Here is a 20,075-nt window from a genome sequence, read left to right as displayed (position 1 = left end):
GTGTTTGGCACATTCCCAACACCTGTCCAAAAAGCAAAAATCGAGAGATGCTGAAAATCTGAAATAAAAACAAAAATACCAGAAAACTCAGTTTGCCAGGCAGCATCTGTGGTGAGAGAAACAGAGTTAATGTTTCAGGTTGATTACCTATCAGCGAAGCAGGTCTACAGTGGATGCTATCTCCCTGGCCCTACACTCAGCTCTGGAGCATCTGGACAGTAAAGACACATATGTTAGACTATTGTTTATTGACTACTGCTCTGCCTTCAATACAGTAATTCCAAGCAAGCTTGTCACCAGACTCTGAGACCTAGGACTCAACACCTCCCCCTGTAACTCGATCCTTGACTTTCTAACAAACAGGCCGCAATCAGTGAGGATAGGCAGCAATACCTCCGGCACGATTATCCTCAACACTGGTGCCCCACAAGGCTGGGTCCTCAGGCCTGTAATCTACTCCCTATACACTCACGACTGTGTGGCCAGATTCTGCTCTAACTCCATCTACAAGTTTGCAGACGATACCACTGTTGTAGGCCGTATCTCAAACAGCGATGAGTTGGAGTACAGGAAGGAGATACAGAGCTTAGTGGAATGGTGTCATGACAACAACCTTTCCCTCAATGCCAACAAAACTAAAGAGCTGGTCATTGACTTCAGGAAAGGGGGCAGTGTACATGCACCTGTGTACATCAATGGTGCTGAGGTTGAGAGGGTTGACAGCTTTAAGTTCCTGGGAGTGAACATCACCAACAGCCTGTCCTGGACAAATTACGTAGATGCCATGGCCAAGAAAGCTCACCAGCGCCTCTACTTCCTCAGGAGGCTAAAGAAATTTGGTTTGTCCCCTTTGACTCTCACCAACTTTTACCAATGCACCATAGAAAGCATCCTATCTGGATATATCACGGCTTGGTATGGCAACTGCTCTGCCCAAGACCGCAAGAAGCTGCAGAGAGTTGTGGACACAGCCCAGCGCATCACGGACACCAGCCTCCCCTCCTTGGACTCTGTCTTACCTCTCGTTGTCTTGGTGTAGCAGCCAGCATAATCAAAGACCCCACCCACCTGGGACATTCTCTCTTCTCTCCTCTTCCATCGGGTAGAAGGTACAGGAGCCTGAGGGCACGTACCACCAGACTTAAGGACAGTTTCTACCCCACTGTGATAAGACTATTGAACAGTTCCCTTATACAATGAGATGGACTATGACCTCACGATCTACCTTGTTGTGACCCTGCACCTTATTGCACTGCACATCATCTGTAGCTGTGACACTTTACTCTGTACTGTTATTGTTTTTACCTGTACTACATCAACGCACTCCGTACTCTCAATGTAACTGCACTGTGTAATGAATTGACCTATATGATCGGTTTGTAAGACAAGCTTTTTACTGTACCTTGGTACAAGTGACAATAATAAACCAATACCAATACCTTTCTTCGGCTGTCCTTCAGGTCTGAATTTGTAGACCACATTATTTGTATGTATCATCATGTGGTCTACAAACATTATTTGTAGACCACATGATCAGGTGTATCATGCCAATCCTATATCATCCATAATTCACACATTTTGAGAACAAGTTCAGGGTAAAAAATAGGAGTGAAAATCTTAGCTCTCCCTAGTTTGATGCCAATTGTAGCACCACCAGTGAAATCACTTATCTCGGCACAGATCAGGAACCAAACTTCACCAACCAATGCTTTTACCCATAATTATCAGGCACAGAGTTTACAGATCCCTAGACATTTCTTGAGCTTTCAGAATTCAAATTGTAAAACTAGGGACAAGAAATCATCTATATATATTTATGAATCAATACCATGTTCTTGATTCATTTACATTTATAAAGGAGGGTTAAAATTTGTATCATTTAAATATAAAAATAAATATCACAACTATCAGTGAAGTTCTATATACCTCGTTGTTAATACCCTACTGCCATTCCCCTCCATTGAAATGAATGGGGAAGTACTCCCTACAGTAGACTGAGCCTGCAGATTCCCCACTAGAATTAGCAAAATTATTGAGCTCCATCTCAGGACTCTGTGGGGATCACAACTGTGTGAATTCCAGATTCACATAGACGTCCCAAGGTTAATCATGGTTATGCAAGGAAATAACAGCAGTTACAGACAGGCCAGTCCAGTTTCAGGCCAATTTACAGACAGTAACATTACACCACCCACTTTCTTCCCATTCCACTTTCAACTTGAACAGTTTATGGAAAAATACGAAGATTCGACCATCAAAAATGGTGAATTAAAGTAATCACATTGCAGCTGTTCATTTTGCAGCTGTGTAAAAGCTGCTCAGTGAGTACCCAGAGTGTCATTACCAAGATGAGATAAGAGTTTTGAACAAATTATTCCAGATTCTGGAAATGCTGGCTCAGGGTCCAAGGAGGACAAGTGATAATTAAATTGAACTCCTGGCACACAAATTCATTCAGAGTTGGAAGTGCACTTCCAGGTCTGAATGATTGGACATGGAGACTGGTTGACTGTCCTGTAGTCCAGATGTTTTTCTGGGCATCAAAAATAGTTTATTAGACATACAACACCACATACCCAATACGCACTCCAGTGATGATGTCAAAACAGAAGTGTATGTCCCTAATATATTGATTGGAGGCCTGCAAATGAGTGCTGTACATCACCACTGTCTAAATATTGTTCATGTTAAGCAGAGGCAGTGACTGTGATCCCGTTGTCAATCCCCTCGGCTCTAAATGTTGCATCATTGCCAATACATTTGCTCCTGTCATATTCTTCAGCTTTGCTGCTGTTGGAGTTGCAGAACCTGCTGACATTGCTGTTGTCCTAAAGACAGATGCAGGCACAGAGGACAATCTTTTCCATCAATCACGCTGAACTGCACAACTTTTCCATGACAGCAGCTGAACAGATTGAGAAATAATCCTTGGACCTGTAGACTGATGCTCTGTTATTTCCTTGAAGCTTTATCAAAATATTCAAGTGGTTGGTCATAAACTTTATGGCAGCAACAGCTTTAAGATACAATCCATTACTGTCTATTGTATTCACTGGTCTATATATGAGCGATGCATAAATATTAATTCATCATGATTTAAGCAGTTTATCAAGGATCAATAACTAAATATTCAGCTTGACTATCCTTCAACTGGCAGAGAGCAAAGGGGGAAGAGAGGCGAAGACAAGGACTAAGTGTATGAATAAGGAAAAAAACAGTTGCAGAGATAAAAAAAAAGACAAAAAGGTATGGATATTTAGAGAGAAAGAGATACTCAAATATGATTGGTAGAGGGGGGATAGAAAGAAAGAGAAACAAAAAGAGAGTGACTTACACGTGGACAGACACTCAGAATGAATGAGCTGAAGAACTTGATTTTGAGGTTAAATTTACTTATTTCCATTCAAGGCTGGTGTCTTTGTTGTATGGCATACCAAAACCTGCTTGCAGAGGCAGATCTCCAGCTCTCTTACACTTCCTCATACCTCCCTCAGGACCATGACCCCATGACAGAACAGGCCAATGTTTGACCTAATTTCCTTTGGAGATCTTTCCTTCATAGCCTTTAGCCTCGTACTCCCCCAAGGACACACAATCCACTTCTACTCTTTTCTATGTTCCACAAGCAGGATTATCCAGGTAGACCCATCACTTCCACATCTTGTTGTCCCACAGAACTACTTTTTTCCTAACTTTTCTCTACTCTCTCGCCCCTCATCCCACGACTGCTCACCTACATCGATGACACTTCTGATGCCTTCTGCTACTTAAACAACTTTTATTTCCCTGATCCCAACAGTCTCATTTTTGCCATGGATAGCCATTCCTTTCCACCACTATCCTATACCAGGATGCCCTGAGAACCCTTTACTTCTTCCTTGAAGAGAGGCCCAACCTCCAGTGCCATCCTTATTTGCCTGGCTGAACTCATTCACATATTGAACAAATTCTCCTTTCAGTAACCCATCCCCTGAAATGGAGATAGAGAAGTTGAGAAAGGAAAGGGAAGAATCAGAGACAAACCATGTGAAGATGAGAGCAGGTTGGAAAATGGAAGCAAAGCTGACGAAATTTTCTGGTTTTGTGTGAGAGCAGGAAGCAGCAACAATGCAGCAGAAAAAGGGTGAGGGAGGGGACTTGTGTAGTACTCCTTTAACCTCATCCATGCTCTCCAAATCAAAAATGTAATAGTGGGTACTTGCATGGATCCATGTTACCTATGTCTGCCTCTTTACAGGATGCATGATCTCAGTACTGCACAGGTCCTATCTCAACTTCTCTATCTCTGTTTCAGGGAAGGTTATCCAGTAGAATCTCACAGACTCCCACAACTACCTTGACTACACTTCCTCCTATCCCACTTCCTGCACTTCTACTTTCACCCTCAGAGTATGGATATGGTTCCTTTGTCCCCACCTTCAATCTCACCACCATCCGTATTCAATGGATCATGTCACTTCCCCTTCCCTACCTCCTCTTTCAGCATTCCAAAATAGTCATTCTCCCTTGGATTCTCTGGTCCATCATTCCACCTCCGTCAACTCACACCCCTCTTCCCATTTTCGTCACACATTCAGGAGATGAAACACCAGGTGAATGAAGGAGCAATTCATTTGTATTTCTTGCAATTTAATGAACTGCATTTGGTGCTCACAATATGGCCTCCACATCAGGAAAACAAATTAAGTGACCACATTGCAGAATACCTCCATTTCATTCCTCTAGAGTGACCCAAACTTGTAGTTGTCTGTCACTTTACTTCTCCATCCCACATCCACATTGAGGTTTTCAGCCTCCTTCATTGTTCAACTGAATGCTTTAGGAACAGCAGTTCCTCTTCTGACTAGGCACATTTACAACCTTCAGGACTGAATCCAATAATACCAAATAATCCACTAATCCAGCCCTGAATTTCACCAGCATTCATGTTTTTTTTTGTCTCTTCTTCCAGTAATTTCAGATTTAATTTTTCCTTCCATTTGCACCTCTCCTAAACATGTCCTTTATTATTCACTGTCCTTTGCCATCTTCTTTCAGCCTGCTCCATCACCACTTGTTTCAACTCCGGCTCTGCTCATTCGCAAAGACTTCCCCCTTTGTTCCCTTCGTGCCTCCTGCTTTTATCTAAACAAAACTCTCCAAAAATGTTTTCCCAGTTCTGATGACAAGTCTTTGGCCTGAAACATTAACTCTGTTTCTCCTTCTCCTTATATTCAGCAGTAATTTGCTTTCCCTCCCAAGGAGAGTCAGGATCAGAGCAATATGCCTTCAGGACAGGATGCCTGATTTGCACTGCTTCCAGTTTTTCCACTTGTTAATTCCATTGTGTCTCACAAAATTTACTGTGCCTTTTGACACTTGAATTATTAGAGATCAACAGCTTCAAAAACTGACACATTCATGCACAGTGTCAACAGAAAGTGTTAAAATCCCACAGCAGAATAATCATCATAGCCAGCTACAAAGCTATCAGTTTGTCAGGCAGACCAATATTATTTGCCCTGTAATTCAAAGTACTCTGCAGGAGTCATTGCTTTGGTGAATTAGTTACAGCAGTAAATTACATAATAATTTCCAATGATTCCCACTGAAGCATGAATGTAGCATTTTCAGTGGACTTACTGAATCAAACTGTCATGTCATTTTTATGGCATGATACTTTTCTGTTTCTAATTTATATCTCACATCTGCATTAACAGGGAAAATAACATTGCTTTATACAGAGACACTCCTTGATATAATCCAGTTTTGGTGACACCTCTAAAGACTCAAATTTAGCTTTCTGTGGTCATGGTGTCTTGAGTAGAATGGTTTAGTTAAAACATGTGAGGATAAAGTTTTGCTGTTATTATCCAGGAGGAGAGCAGAAGCTGAGCTCTGACCAGAGCATTGCATACCCTTCACAGCACCTGCTGAATGTTCCTCCCATTCATTTTAATAGTTGAATGAATCTGATTTATTTTATGCTAATGTTTGGTAATTTCTGCTGTTAATTACATGAGTAGAGACAATTAGGATGGTGGTCAGTACCATGTGAAATAATTGGAGAAATTTAAAGGGATAAAGCCAATTAAAAAGGTAAGCAATTTAATTAGGAAATGAGCCTTTACAAGTGATTTTTATGTCAGTTTTTCCTAAAGCCCATAATGTGGATCAGGAACAAGGTAGTTCAGTACTAAGGCAGAAAATGGGCCAAGGGAAAGTAGTGTGAGTGCTGCCTTTCTTGCCTTATATACAAGGATCTGGGGTATGCAGCAAGAATTGGCTGGAGTGAATAGCCAAGGTGAAACAAAAGTTGGGAATGTGGGAGCAGCATTCCCTTTCCATTGAAGGAAAGAACCTGGTCATCAAGTGTTAGGTGCTCCCGGTGTTGCTGCACATAGCAAAGGTGAGGCCCATATCCCACTTCTGTGTTACATCAGTCACCAATTTATCTGTAAATTGAAAGAAAGGAAGGCAGAAAAACTATCCAAATATCCCTCATTCTGATGGCCACTTTGTGTGTGGTTACTTCAAGGAGTAGATATTTTTGGTACACAACATCAAGTGTCACTGTTTGCTGAACTTCTACCTCTTCGACCTGTTACCAAGGATGGGCGTGGCTTCATGGCCAAGGTACATTACATTCAGTTGGATTGTGCTGTACCATTTGTCTCTCATAGAAAATTTTCTGCATTAAAATACCTTCAACCACTAGCCATTCAGGCAGCGGTCTGCATGGAATGACTTGGGCTCTGTGGAAGGAATCATTGGACCTGTTGGATGATTCCTCAAGTGGACTGTATAAGTCATATGGTAGGATGTCTCATCACCACAGCTCTCAAACAAGCAACAAGACCTTGCTTGGCTGGTGGTGAGAATTGCCCATTTTGCCAGATCCTTCATGCATAGCCAGAGTCTCAATCCCATGACACGCTGTCCTCAAGGTGGCTGCGGTGCAGATGAGGCAGTCATTCCCCTCGCTGTGGACTGTGTGTTTACCAAGAAGGTCTAGAAAGGAATGAAGTGGTCTTTGTCAAGGTTCATTCCAAGCAGCTGCATAGTGCAGGAATCTGCTCTTTGAGCTCTGCCCAAGGACACACACTGAGACAAACACTGAGTGCCACTGCAAGATCATCAATTTGGTGTAAGACGCAATTTGATCTGCCTGACCCTTTTTAGGGTCCAGTTCAATGAGGCGTTCACAATTGAATTCTGCAGACCGGCATATCCCAAGGCACAGCACTACATGCTGCATGGCACACTGAAGGTTCGTGTGCAAAGGTTTTGAGGAGAAAAGCTGCAGATTAGGGCCCTCCTACAACTGGACAATGAGGTCTGGGCCCCATGTAATAACCTCCCAAAAGATTAAATGTTCAGGATTGAAATACTAGTGGCATGTTAACATATTGTCAACTGGATATACTTGGTATAGAGAGTGAAGACAATGCAATGTTCCATCTTGTATAACTATATATATAGTATTATGAATAAAGTATACTTTTGGTAGAAATAGTGAAGCCCTTCATTCCTCATTGATGGCTGCAAATTGAAATGAGACAGATTTGAGGAGGATTTACCCAGTTTAACACTGAACCTATCCCCTGGCAGAAATGGCAATTACATTTAACATGATGTGAACTGTTTGAAGGACCTAGGATCTAGCATGGAGAAAGTGGGCATGCTTTAAGGACTCGGGCAAGTATAACTACCAATCACCACCATGTACCAACTAGAACCAAGCATGCACGTTACAAAACTTTAACTGTTAACTTTTAGAATTTAACATTGACCTCTTCCAAGCTCCCACTTCTCTTTAGTTCTGATGTTCTATTCTATATATACCCAGAATGCAAGACAGCACATATATAAACAAATACGTAAGAGTTAATATAATTTCTGTTCACATATCCTTCATAGATGTCACCCAAACAACACACGGTCCCATGCAACATAATTTGGCCCATTGAGTCTATGGGAGCTCACAGAGGAATTCTATTCCCAAACTAATTTTCCTTGTGACCTATTCTCTCTACATTCCCATCAACTCCCTCCAGTTTCTACCACTCACCTACACACCAGGGACAAATTACAGTGACTATTAAACCACCAACATCTTTGGGATGTGGGAAGAAATCACAGAACCCAGTGGGAAACCCATGCATTCACAGGGAAAAGATGAAATTCCACGCAAACAGCACAGACGGTGAGGATTGATCCAGGTCACTGGAGCAGTGAGGCAGCAGCTGTACTAGCTGTGCTACTGGGACTGTGTACTGACACTCAGGATGGTTTCACACACTAGGAGTAGAGCACTAATTGGTTCTTCTAACTGGGGAAGAATGCCAGTGAGGTAGCGTACTCCAATAGAAAAGGAGATCAAAGTGCTGACCAATGCACAAGTTGATCATTCAGTTAATATATATTGAACAGATTATTAACCAGCATTACTGTACAAGCTGTGGGTGAGCCACAGGTATAACTGTTGAAGATAACGCTGACCTTGCTAGCTAATGTCCATAGAATATTTATACTACAACTCAGCTGCGGGTATCTGTGTTACAGATGGAAAATCTTTGCAACTGGTCCTTTGCCAGTTTTGAGTAAGCTGAGACAGTTGTCCTTGATCAATGGCAGGTAGAACTGCCAAGACTGGCAGATATGGTCTGGTACCTTATGATTTGCCTCAGAAAGAAAATATGTTACAACACACCTAATCGGCCATTAGATTTATTGGTAAGATATATATTTTTAAAAAATTGAATATAGAGTAGCTATCTAATTAAGAAATGTGCTGTATATAATGTAAACTACTTTTGCTTTAAATTTGGGCTTTAAATGAGGCTTAAGCATGAAGTGAGAAAAACACTGCAGAACAAAGCATGCCATTTCATGCAACAGACCAGAATTGCAGCTGTCTGGACAACTCACACAAGGTCTGCTCTACAAATTCAAGACTTCCTGCACCCACAGTTCAGTTACCTTCATGATGCACAATGCTGTAGCACCAGTTCCTGAAGATATTACCTGATTAGAAATCCTTCTGATTCCCCAAACTAAATATTTTCATTTAACAAAGGTGTCTAATCTTACTTCCTTGAATACCTGAAGATGATGAAAATGATGAGTAACAAAGCCAAACAGATCTGAGAGTTTTCAGATCCAGCCAGTCATGTATGTCAAGTTAATTGAACAGATAGAAGTAATGGCACAGTTTTATTTATAGTGCAACTTTTATTCTTGTCATATAATCGAAAATGTACCCGTATGTTTAGAAATTAGGAGTGAAATCAAGATGTAGAAGGGTGAAAACCTCTCTCTCAACAGGCTGCGGTAGGAAGGTCAGTTTAAATGTTTAAGACGGATTAATAGATTTTTGTTAGGAAGGGGACCAAGGAATATGGAGCAAAGACAGATGAATGGAACTGATGTGCAGGTTTAACAAAATAATTGAGCAGGCACAAAGGATAGAAATGCCTATTCCTGTCTGTAAAATCCGATAAATCATTTCTCAGGAAACACCTCTTTGATGATCAAATTAATTACATCTTCAATGCACTAGCGGAGCTTTTGGTCAATTGAGGAAAAAGGTGGCACAATCTCATGTTCTTTTTGGCACCAGTGATCCTTGCCCTAAGATATGAGGACTTCTGAGATGAGGACTACCACAAGTCACTGGAAAATTACCACCAACATTGATCTCACAAAATCCTTTACATTCACTGGAAGGATCAGCATTCCATTGTCTCCAGGCCAACAGCTCCAGTATTGAGGCCCTAATTACAATCAGTCAGCTAGATTGGGAAAGGCACATTGTTTACATACTCAATACCAGGCTCCCAAAACAGACATTCAATTCTAAGTTCTTTTGCGGGAGGAGATTGCCAAGCAGGCAGAGGGAAAAACTCAATATGCTCAAAGCCTCCTAGAAGAAATGCAAATCCCCACTGACTCCTGGGAACCTCTCATTCATGACCACTCAAAGTTGGGAAGGAGCATTCGGGATGGTGTTGAGAACCTCGAGACCATGGACCAGGAGCAGTAAGAAGCCCTACATGTGAGTGAAAGAGCATACCACCTCACTAACCACCCACCTGCCTGCCCCATTAGGCTCCTCCTGCCCCATCTGCAGAATAGTCTGTGGCTCCCATATTGGCTTCATTAGGCACCTCAGATTCCACAAAACTAGAGTGAAAAGTCAGCCTAGATCCTGAGGGACTGTCTAACAAGGACACTTGGTGCTTTTGACCAGTAGCTTGAGATTTATAAACAACTGTAAATCTACAAACTTTAATCAGTAACAGTAATTATTCTCCATTTGATCTTACGATGTGTCTACTTATAATAATGTGACAAAAGGAAAGACAAGATTAAACACATTTTAAAGTGGAATTTGCATTACAAAGTACACACTGTAGACATTATAAAATAGCCAGACTTCAAACATACCATGAAGAACATTCTGGGTATCCTTTATTGGATTTAAAATTCTGCATTGTCATTGACAACCTCAAAAAAAGATTAAAGAAGACAGTACTTATTTGGAACTGTCTAACCTGTCACATAGCACTATTAAGTTTCAAATCACTGTGAAATCATGGAAGAGCAAAACAGACTGTTAGCCTGTGGAGCACATTTGGTCTCGGTTGTGATTTTAGGAATAAATCGTTTAACAATCACATTAGAAGGTGCAGTGGCTGAACTTTAATACACCCTATGTAAGTCGCAGTAGTGTATCTTCCTGTGAAGCATTCTATTACCCATAAACTGTCTGTTCAATAACTAAAGATCTGATAAGGTTATTTATTTTTACTTGGCTACTTCTGATACCTGGCAAAAGATCCGTTGCACTCGTGATTAGAAAAGGGTGCTTACATTTTTAAGTCTATGAGTTACTATACATATGTTATTGGAACCAACTAACAGGACATTCCCCCAATCATTAGTTTAAAGTAACCAGAGTAGCATCTGTTCTCTGGCAGCATTGAGTTATATACATTGTAGTGCTGCTACTAATATTTTCATATTTAAATTACTTTAGAATTTAGTTAATTTATAATAGAGGAAAAGGGCATTTAAGCCCTTGAGACTTTCACAGTACAATAAGATGGTAATTTATCTCAATTATATTCAAATGCCTAACTCCATAATCCTTCATATTCTTGTTCAAAAATATATCTATTTCAGATTTAAAATTAGTAATTGAGCTTGAATTCTGCTTTTGTAGGAGTTTCACAGTCCCTTGCACAAAAGAGAGCTTGTTTCCCACTCCTGGTTCTGGTTTTAAGATTATAATTCCTTGCCTTAGACTACCAACCTATCCAATTAGTTCCATTCAAAATCTTAATTTCTTGAATCAATTTACCCCTTAACTCCTTTATTTCAAGGAATAAAGCTGGACGGGTACATGGATAGAATTGGTTTAGAGGGTTATGTGCCAAGCACAGGCAAATGTAACTATCTTGGATGGGTATCTTGGTTGGCAATGACCTGTTGGGCAGAAGAGCTGTTTCCATCCTATATGAATGAAAATCCATTTTATGTAATATCTCTTCACAATCAAATTATTGGAGTGCTGGTAAAGTTCTAGAGAATCTGCACTGTTGCTACATGAGACCAATATTTCCTTTCTATGATGGGGTGCTCAGAAAGGTGCGCAACATTTTAAAAGAGCTTTGCTTATTTGCAACAAAACATCCCTATGTTTTAGCTCTCTAATTATAAAGGCTATCAAAAATATTCCATTAGTCATTCTAACATTAGTAAATCATGCATTGATTATAGTAAAACCATATAGAAGAGCATATCAATAGGTAAATAAGTATGCTGGCTTCAGTGCTTTTCACATCTGGGATTAAGTGATAATGCTGATGAGACTTCCCACCTTTTACTGGTGAAATTACACTTTGATTAGGCATTGTTTGTGATCTTGCCCTGGTCCAAGAATAATGAAAATTCTTTCATTGTGTGTACCCAAGCTGTACTCAATAAAATTGTTGGAATACAGTCCTTGAGAATTGTCCCATATCACTTATGAAATATTTTCTATTTGCACTGCAAAGGTTCCAATTTGCTTTGTTATTTGTCTTCTGAAAGAATAAAGACAATGCCCCTTGGACAACATGGGAAGAAAAAGAGGTAAGAATTAAATATCGTCTTTTGGAGATTATTAAGTTTGCAAGGTAACAAACCTAGTGACTTGAGTTCATAACCAATTCAACTTGCACCACAAGATTTAAAATAAGATAGCAGAACTAGCCAGATCAAAAATGCGCCAGGACCTTGTTGACTGACCAACCAACCAACCAACATGGATCATTAACAAAACATCAACAAAACATCAACAAAACATTCCCCATCAGTTCCAAAATCCTCTGATGCATCTCATAACATCCATTCAGATTTTAAAAAGTTCATTCAACGTAATTTATACATAAAGAGAGCACTGTGCAGAGGGCATGCAGAGCCAGGATGTTTTGTACAGATTAAAAATGTTACTACTTTGCCTTAATAGAACGCCTGCAAATTTTTACACTAATAAGTTAAAGATGCAATGTGCAAAACAGTTTATGATGGCATTGGATCTCATCTAATATTATGGCTGAGATTTTATCTTTTGTGCTTTTTAATCCTAGGCTTGTCAGACCTTTGAATCTTTTGCTCTGGTACAAAAATAATCCGAATTGTAAATTGAAATATAAAAGGATACATTTTACATATTCAAACCGAATAAAGCCAGGATTGCAACTCAATTGGCATCACATTTCCTAAGTAAACAAGGACTGAAAGCTAACTTCAAGTGCTGGCAATTGTCATATCTACAGGATCAAAGAAGATACTTGAGTTCAACTAATAATTGCCTGAATGTACTTCCATACTTAATTTGAATTGTCATGTCTATCACGTCTACCATCTCATTCTACTCTGAGAACTATACAAAACAGGAATGACAGAACAATAGTCAGTTGTAATATTCAATTAGCTGACCACATATTAAAAATTCTGGAATACATTAAAAAATACAATTTAACAGTCGCTGTAAAACAATAGCCTTAATGTTCTGCTTACGTGAATCAAATAGCCCTTAGACACCACATCCATCGCTGTAGGAAATCTATTTGTATATTATTACAGTTCCAATTATTGCTTCAAAATTGAAAAGCACTGTAGAATCTGGTCAAGGTTCAAGATTCTCTACCATCATTTTCATGGAAAATTGTCAGATACGGACAATATTAAAGTGATTTTTGTTAGCAAATGCTCACCTAGGAGGAATATATTCACAAGATGGTTCCTTGCCAAGTTTCACGTTGGTAGGCAGAGGAATGATGATACTTCTCCTTCCACTTGTGAAATTCTCATAATGACTAGCTTGTTTTCTATGGCTACTTATTCAGAAACTTTGCACCTCAGTAATGGAATCCCACACCAGCAGTATGTGAGAAACATGTAAAAATCAAACTCATATACATGCCAAGGAACTGGTTCCAAACTGGAAACAGCTACAAATTGAGCCTGAAGTACACAGCCAATGATGTTGACTGAGATTTTGTCTAACTTGGCCTTCCGACTTAATTTTCATAAACTGGCAAGCTATAGATACCAAACTAAAATCCTAATGTAATTGCTAATAGGACATCCTCATAAATTAGCCAGCATGGTAGGGGAGGAGTATTGAGGAAAAAGAGCGAGGCAATGAGCCAAGGCCAGCAGTACTCCTGTGAAGCATGGGGAACTCTAGTTAAATGTAAATTGAGAATAATATTCCCCTAACTTTTAATCTACCCACCCAAACTTTAAACTCTTCGTTACCTTCCCTAGTCTGCATAACCTTTCACTCCAACCCTACGTTTAACCATGATCCTCCACGTTTCCGCAACTTCTCATCATATTCCATCATTCCCCCTAAATGAAAGCTCTTCCCATGCCTGCTGATTTTTGGCAAGCTTTCATTACTGGGCAACCCTCACTACTACCTAACTGCTCTACTTATCTCCCTGCTCCCTTGTCACCTTCAGTATTTCATTCCTACCCAGCTATGATTCAATTATCTCTCCATCTCTGAAGACACCTCTCAATGTTGTATTTTAGGAATGAACACAATGAGAAACCCACATAATTTTTTTTTAATTGAGTCAGCCATTTGTCAAGGCACTCTATTTTTGATGTACTTTGAGCTTGGATAAGCTCGTTTTATGCCTATTGTTATGGTTGTGTAATTTGTGGATTGGAATGGTATGGTAGACTTCTTGACACCAAAGGAGTGCAAAGGAGCATGTAATTGCTGAGGCAATTCTACTCTGGATATATTTTGTGATGGTAGTGGTGGCATGTTTCCCTTCTTTATGCACCCAAGGTTCCAAAGATTAGTGCAATACAACTGTAGAGGTGTGATGGCATCTTTCCTCTGTCTCAACAGTTGCATACTTCTAATTCTGGAGGAAATATTTGATGCACTGATATCGCATTATCAGTTTTCAATATCACAAATATTAACTATTTGTGTACTGGTTAGTTTAACAGCAATGCCAACTGCTGAATGATATTTCAACAAAAAACAGTTGATCCTTCATCTTAACTGGCTATCTTCTAAAAATTGCAATTAACTCCCACCTATAACAAACAAAGGGTACCTCAGTCATTCCCTAATGACGAAAATGTATTGTGTACCACTACAGTGGAAAGCCAAATTTCCTCATGTATGTTTTGATTATGAAACTCACTGTGATCATATATTTGTTGTAATTTTCTTGCAAAAAGCACTCTCAATACATTTCCTTATCTCTGGGTACACCACACAATGATTTATGCTCTATTATTGATGTTAGATGATCTTCGAATGTCATGATTTGATATGGTCTTGCATTCCCCACTGCATCAACAGGGAAGTTCAATTTGCAGTATGTTAACAATGGTCTAAATGTTTGAATATTTATGTTAAGCAATTTTATCCCAAAGTATCCAAGTATTGAAATAAAAAACTCCTTAAGTAAAATATTCCTTTAAGTTGGCAGTAACAATTAGTGCCAGTTCTCTGGAATGATATATGTGACATATTAAGAGTTACAAAGCAAGACATCCATTTTCTTATTTGAAAACCCATTTACAAACATTTTAAACTTAACGTACTTCTGGGATGTGATGGTGATACAACTGATCAGTATGAAATTGTTCTGTCTCTTTTTAATGAAGGCAATGAGGAGGAAAATCGTACAAACACATTAATTACTAATGTCATATGACACATTTTCCATTTAGTTGATCTTTTCATATCACCAGATTCAAGTAGTTACTCATCACTGAATGATTTTAGTTTACAATTTTGAATATGTGCATCAAAATGAATGAATTACAGTGAAAATAATTTATTCAATTTTTTTTGTCATTCTTTTCGAAGCTGATGCTTACTTGTCTCATAGAATCATTCAGTATGGAAAAAGGCCCATCGGTAAAACATCAAGCATCATTTACACTAATCCTACCTTAATTCCCTCTTATTCTCTGCACATCCATCTGGTTTTCATTAAATTCATAATTTTAATATTCAATGTATGCATAATTAGCAATAATATTCAGTTGCTTTTTCAATATCAGTGTCCATTAAATATTTTTTGGGTTGTGAAACAAAAATGGCCCATATACACATGCATTGGAAGTAAGTCACCAAGGTTTTGTAGGCTACTAGGCAGGGTTTATTGACAAACTTTGCCTTAAAGGAATGGCTGTTGTTTGGGTCCAGCAGGAAAAGAAATCTTGTATAAAGGAAGCTGAGTTGTGATTGTTGGTCCTGTAATGGCTCCTTGATACTTGTGTGACATTGTTTTTCATCCAGTATATTGAGAGTTTGTTGACTGACTGTACAAATTGTGTGGGTAAAAAGTGGAATCCTTTCAGTGTTAACTATCTGTTAAATGAAAGTATCCCAAAAAGGCACTGAGACATGTTAAACTTTGAAATCACCTTATTCCATAACATTATAGACTTCTTGGAGTGGTTCCAACAGAGATGTAATTTCAAACATAGGTAATACTTTGAATGTTTGCTTTATAAACTGATAAAAACTAATTTGAATGAAAGCTTAATATTGATCCTGTCCATAAGTCTGTTCCATAAACCATTCACCAATGAATTCTGTGAAAACTACTGAAAAGGTAATGCTCCATTAATTGATATTTTTGAAGTTTAATAGTATGAAGCAGATCCACTGCACACTTGTGAACCAGCAAGACTAATTCTTGGCATAACATGAATAAAGCCCAAAGTCATTATTATATTTTTCAATTAGATTGGTATTGGTATTGGTTTATTATTGTCACTTGTACCAAGGTACAGTGAAAAACTTGTTTTGCATACCGTTCATACAGATTAGTTCATTACCACAGTGCATTGAGGTAGTACAGGGTAAAAACAATAACAGTACAGAGTAAAGTGTCACAGCTACAGGGAAGTGCATTGCAGGTAATTTAAAAGTGTTGAACAATTATAGTAAAAGTAATGAGCAGATCTGCAGAGAGCAGCTTGCAACGAGTCGCCGCGCTCTGGCGCCATCTTCAATCCTATACTAAATCTCTGATTCAAAACGGCTGTTGACAATATTAATTGACAAACAGGTGGCTCATTCAGAAGACTTTCATTTGTCTCCTATTTCTACAGTGGTCTTAGCCATTCATTAAAACAAGTTAACTCCTTGATTGAAATTGTGGTGAAGAATGTTACACAAGTTTACAAATGTTCATCAGTTAAAATAGACTATACATCTGATGAAAGGACATCATACTGAAACACTAACTTTGTTTCTCTTTTCACTGACGGTCTACAACCTACTGACTTTTCCCAGCATTGTGTTTCAAGTTCAGATTTACAGCATTTGTATCAGTTTGCTCTCCCAACAGTAATCTTAAGTTTTTTTGACAAAAGTGTATATTGCATTATTTGAATCTCATGCCCAAGTAACTAGCAGTGTTTTTACACAGCAGAGCCACTGGCTTCCAAGCATGCAAAGGATCTCACCAAGTTTGCTGCAAAAACCCAACATGGAAGTCTAGAGATGGTTCTGCTTACATGATAGAGCTGAATTTACCTTGTCTAAGTAGTTGTAGGTTTCTCACTTCCTCTCGTACCTGCAGCTGAAGAACCTGCTGAAGTACCTCTTGCCTTTGGCCTTCTTGCACTATTCCCATCCGTTCCAGCTTTTCACCATTTAGCCTAAGTAGTGCCCGACCTGTGGAGAGAATCGTATTTTGAAAACTAGCATTTGAACATTTTACAGAATACATATACTGTAAGCTTTTCCCTTTGGTGTCATTTGGATATAATAACATCTATAGGAAATAAAGTCGTATATGAAGTTAGAAAATGTCATAGATACAATAAACTATGTTTTTCCTTTATGTTTGCAATTTAAAACTGCAGCTATAATGGGAATTCTGAATAAAAGCAGTTAACATATCAATACAATAACTGCTCAATAAGAAAATGCTATATTTTCAAATCTAAACGAATTACTCCACATGCATAAAACCATCAAGTCATCATAGATAATAGCTCTGCCAAGAGCAAGTGTTCTGTTGTTCTTCATTAGCTACTCATTCATTCAGACATACTGTCCTTGTCTTGTGGCATTTTCAATTTAGTAAAGAAGACAGGAATCAATTCAATTCAATTTCTTTCAGAATGACAGGACATGTCCTTGTGGTGACTTATTCCAACACAATACACTTGTGTCAATACAAGCTTGCTATTAATGAGCACTGGAATAAAAACGAAATCATTCTTGACTGCAAAATGGTTCACATCTATGGTTTGTTGTTCGGTGTCTGATTATTTCATGTCTTAAATAAAGTAACTTTCAGATAACATTTCGATTTCTCAGCCAATATCACAAACTACACATGAAATTCAATAAGGTAATAATACTTGCTGTAATTTGAGAGGTTTTATTGCCAATATTTTAAAGCAAATTGGTAACAGGGTAACACATTCAGAAACTAGATAATCCAAAGTGAAATAATAATACAAAAGCAACTCAATTAGTTATAGTTGAAAATATTCTAAAAGTCAGGTCTGAACTTGCTGAGAATTTTTGGTAAGTTAAACGGAGTGGAAGAAGATCAATGCAAGAGAGATTGCTGGCCTGGTGACAATGGCTGCCTCATATTTCCATGAGGTTATTCTTTAGCTGACCTTGCAATGCGACAAATAAAACTGTCTTCTAGCCAGGTTCAAAAGTGGAAAGGTATCTGTCTAGAAATCCTGATCAATGTCATGGAAAAAAACAAAACGAAGACATTCAAAATAAAGGTTGTAAAATGGCAAGAAATTGTTCAATTTCACAAATTCTGTTGTGTTGTGGAGAAAATGTAGAAAGCCATACGGTCTTTGCCATAAGAAGTCTTCTGTCTCAGGGTTGGGTCTGTCAGCTTTAGTTCAATCAGGTGCTTCTGTTAGTGGTCTCAGGCATTGTTACTCAACCTTTTTGATGCCGAGAACTGGCTGTCTACCTTGTTAGACTGACATAGACCTCCTTTAAGGTCCCAGCAACTCATGTCTATTTTTCATTGCTATATTTATGCATAAAAGCCTGAAATTAAATGGAAATGTGCACACTGGAGTTCAATTAAGTTGAATTGTCTGATACTCAGCTTATTTGGTATAGTAGACAATAAACCCTTTTTTTTTGTCTGCTGAATTTTAACATTTTAGAAGAAACCATTTTACATGAACTAAGAATAGTCATTTATTTTTAAATATAGGGTCTATTTCTCTGATGGAGTTGTGGGGGAGTGCTTTATTTTTATGTACATTCCATATAAACTGGTACAACATTTTTATCAAATAATTAAAGGCATAATTACAAGATCAAGCTTACTCACTATTAACTATATTTGCATATTACAGATAATTTGCATATTACAGATAATTTAATTTAAAAATAATTCAGCCACCATATCCCAATGAGGTTTCTGTGCCTGCCACACTAATGCAAGCTTTTCATTCCAGGACCGAATGTTAGACAAGGACATCCAGAGCATCTTTCCAGTGCTCGGTCTGTCGTGGCACTTCGTTGTAGTTGCAGTCATTGCTGAAAATCCACGTTTGCAAAGATAAGAATGAACAGCAGTGAGGTTTTGACTGCAAGTTCACAGAGTTCTGGATATTCCCAATCGACCTTAATCCAGAATGTATGTTTTGAAATTGCAAATGGGCCCTCATCACTTGACAACTACAGCAACTCATCCTTTAATATTGGCAACAGTGAGATCTTGATGTCTGTAGATGAGAATGGGTCACAAATCCAGTGCTTTCTATTCCATGGATCAAAATCAGAGGTGAAATACTCTTTGAGTTTTTGGAGATTATACATGGCATCTATTTATTTGGATTTCAGATGGAAGGATATTATTTTGCTTTGAAGAGTGAAATTGATTTCTTTGCTGTCATCAGTAGCTACTGATGCAAAACAATTGCACTCAACTCCTTCTTTCCAGATTTTAAGCTTCTATTTAAAAGCCATGATCTTATCTGCCATTTCACATGCATTCAATACACTTACATGCATAGATAGATTTAAGTTACTGGAAGTATAAATCCCTAAAGTATTCTGTAAGAGACTTGTTGAGATAGAACGACTTAACGTTACACCACAGTTCATGTATTCAGTTTACTGCTTTACTATGGGGCAGCCATTGAACTTCAGCAGGGTAATGTACATGATGGTAGTCAGCTTGTCACACACAGCAGCAAAGGTGTGAGAATTGAGAGCATATGCTTTCACAAAGTTCACAATTTTAATTATTACAACTAAGGCATGAAGCACTGGCATCAATTCTTTGGTTGCTGATACCTCTTGATGAATGAAGCAATGTGTTGCTTGAGCTCCCAGTGCAACTCTCATCACTCTGGCCACTATAGCTGAATGCCTGCTTGCCAGCTGCTCCATCCCAGGCATTGTGCATACAAACAATAGGAAACACAGCACTACAAGTGTCAGTTGACTCATCTAACAACATTGGAAACCAGCTTGATTTTTCACTCACTTAATCAATTGGGATTTAATGTCTTATGCAAAATTAGTAATTCAACATAAAACAGCATAA

General features: G+C 38.6%; 1 protein-coding gene across 2 annotated transcripts in view; it reads right to left on the bottom strand.

Annotated features, from left to right (window-relative positions):
• LOC127578793 (sterile alpha motif domain-containing protein 10-like) overlaps positions 1 to 20,075 on the bottom strand; it is a 79,545-nt gene that overhangs the window by 10,324 nt on the left and 49,146 nt on the right. Inside the window, exon 4 of one of the 2 annotated variants that reach the window (XM_052031246.1) lies at positions 17,060 to 17,200. In XM_052031246.1, the coding sequence (XP_051887206.1) occupies positions 17,060 to 17,200 (141 nt within the window). The remainder of the gene's footprint in view (positions 1 to 17,059; positions 17,201 to 20,075) is intronic. The other variant, XM_052031247.1, reaches the window with a different exon arrangement.

This window comes from Pristis pectinata, chromosome 16 (assembly GCF_009764475.1).
Source record: "Pristis pectinata isolate sPriPec2 chromosome 16, sPriPec2.1.pri, whole genome shotgun sequence".
NCBI lineage: Eukaryota > Metazoa > Chordata > Chondrichthyes > Rhinopristiformes > Pristidae > Pristis > Pristis pectinata.
Note: the sequence above shows the minus strand (reverse complement) of the source record. Positions and strands in the feature narration are given on the sequence as shown.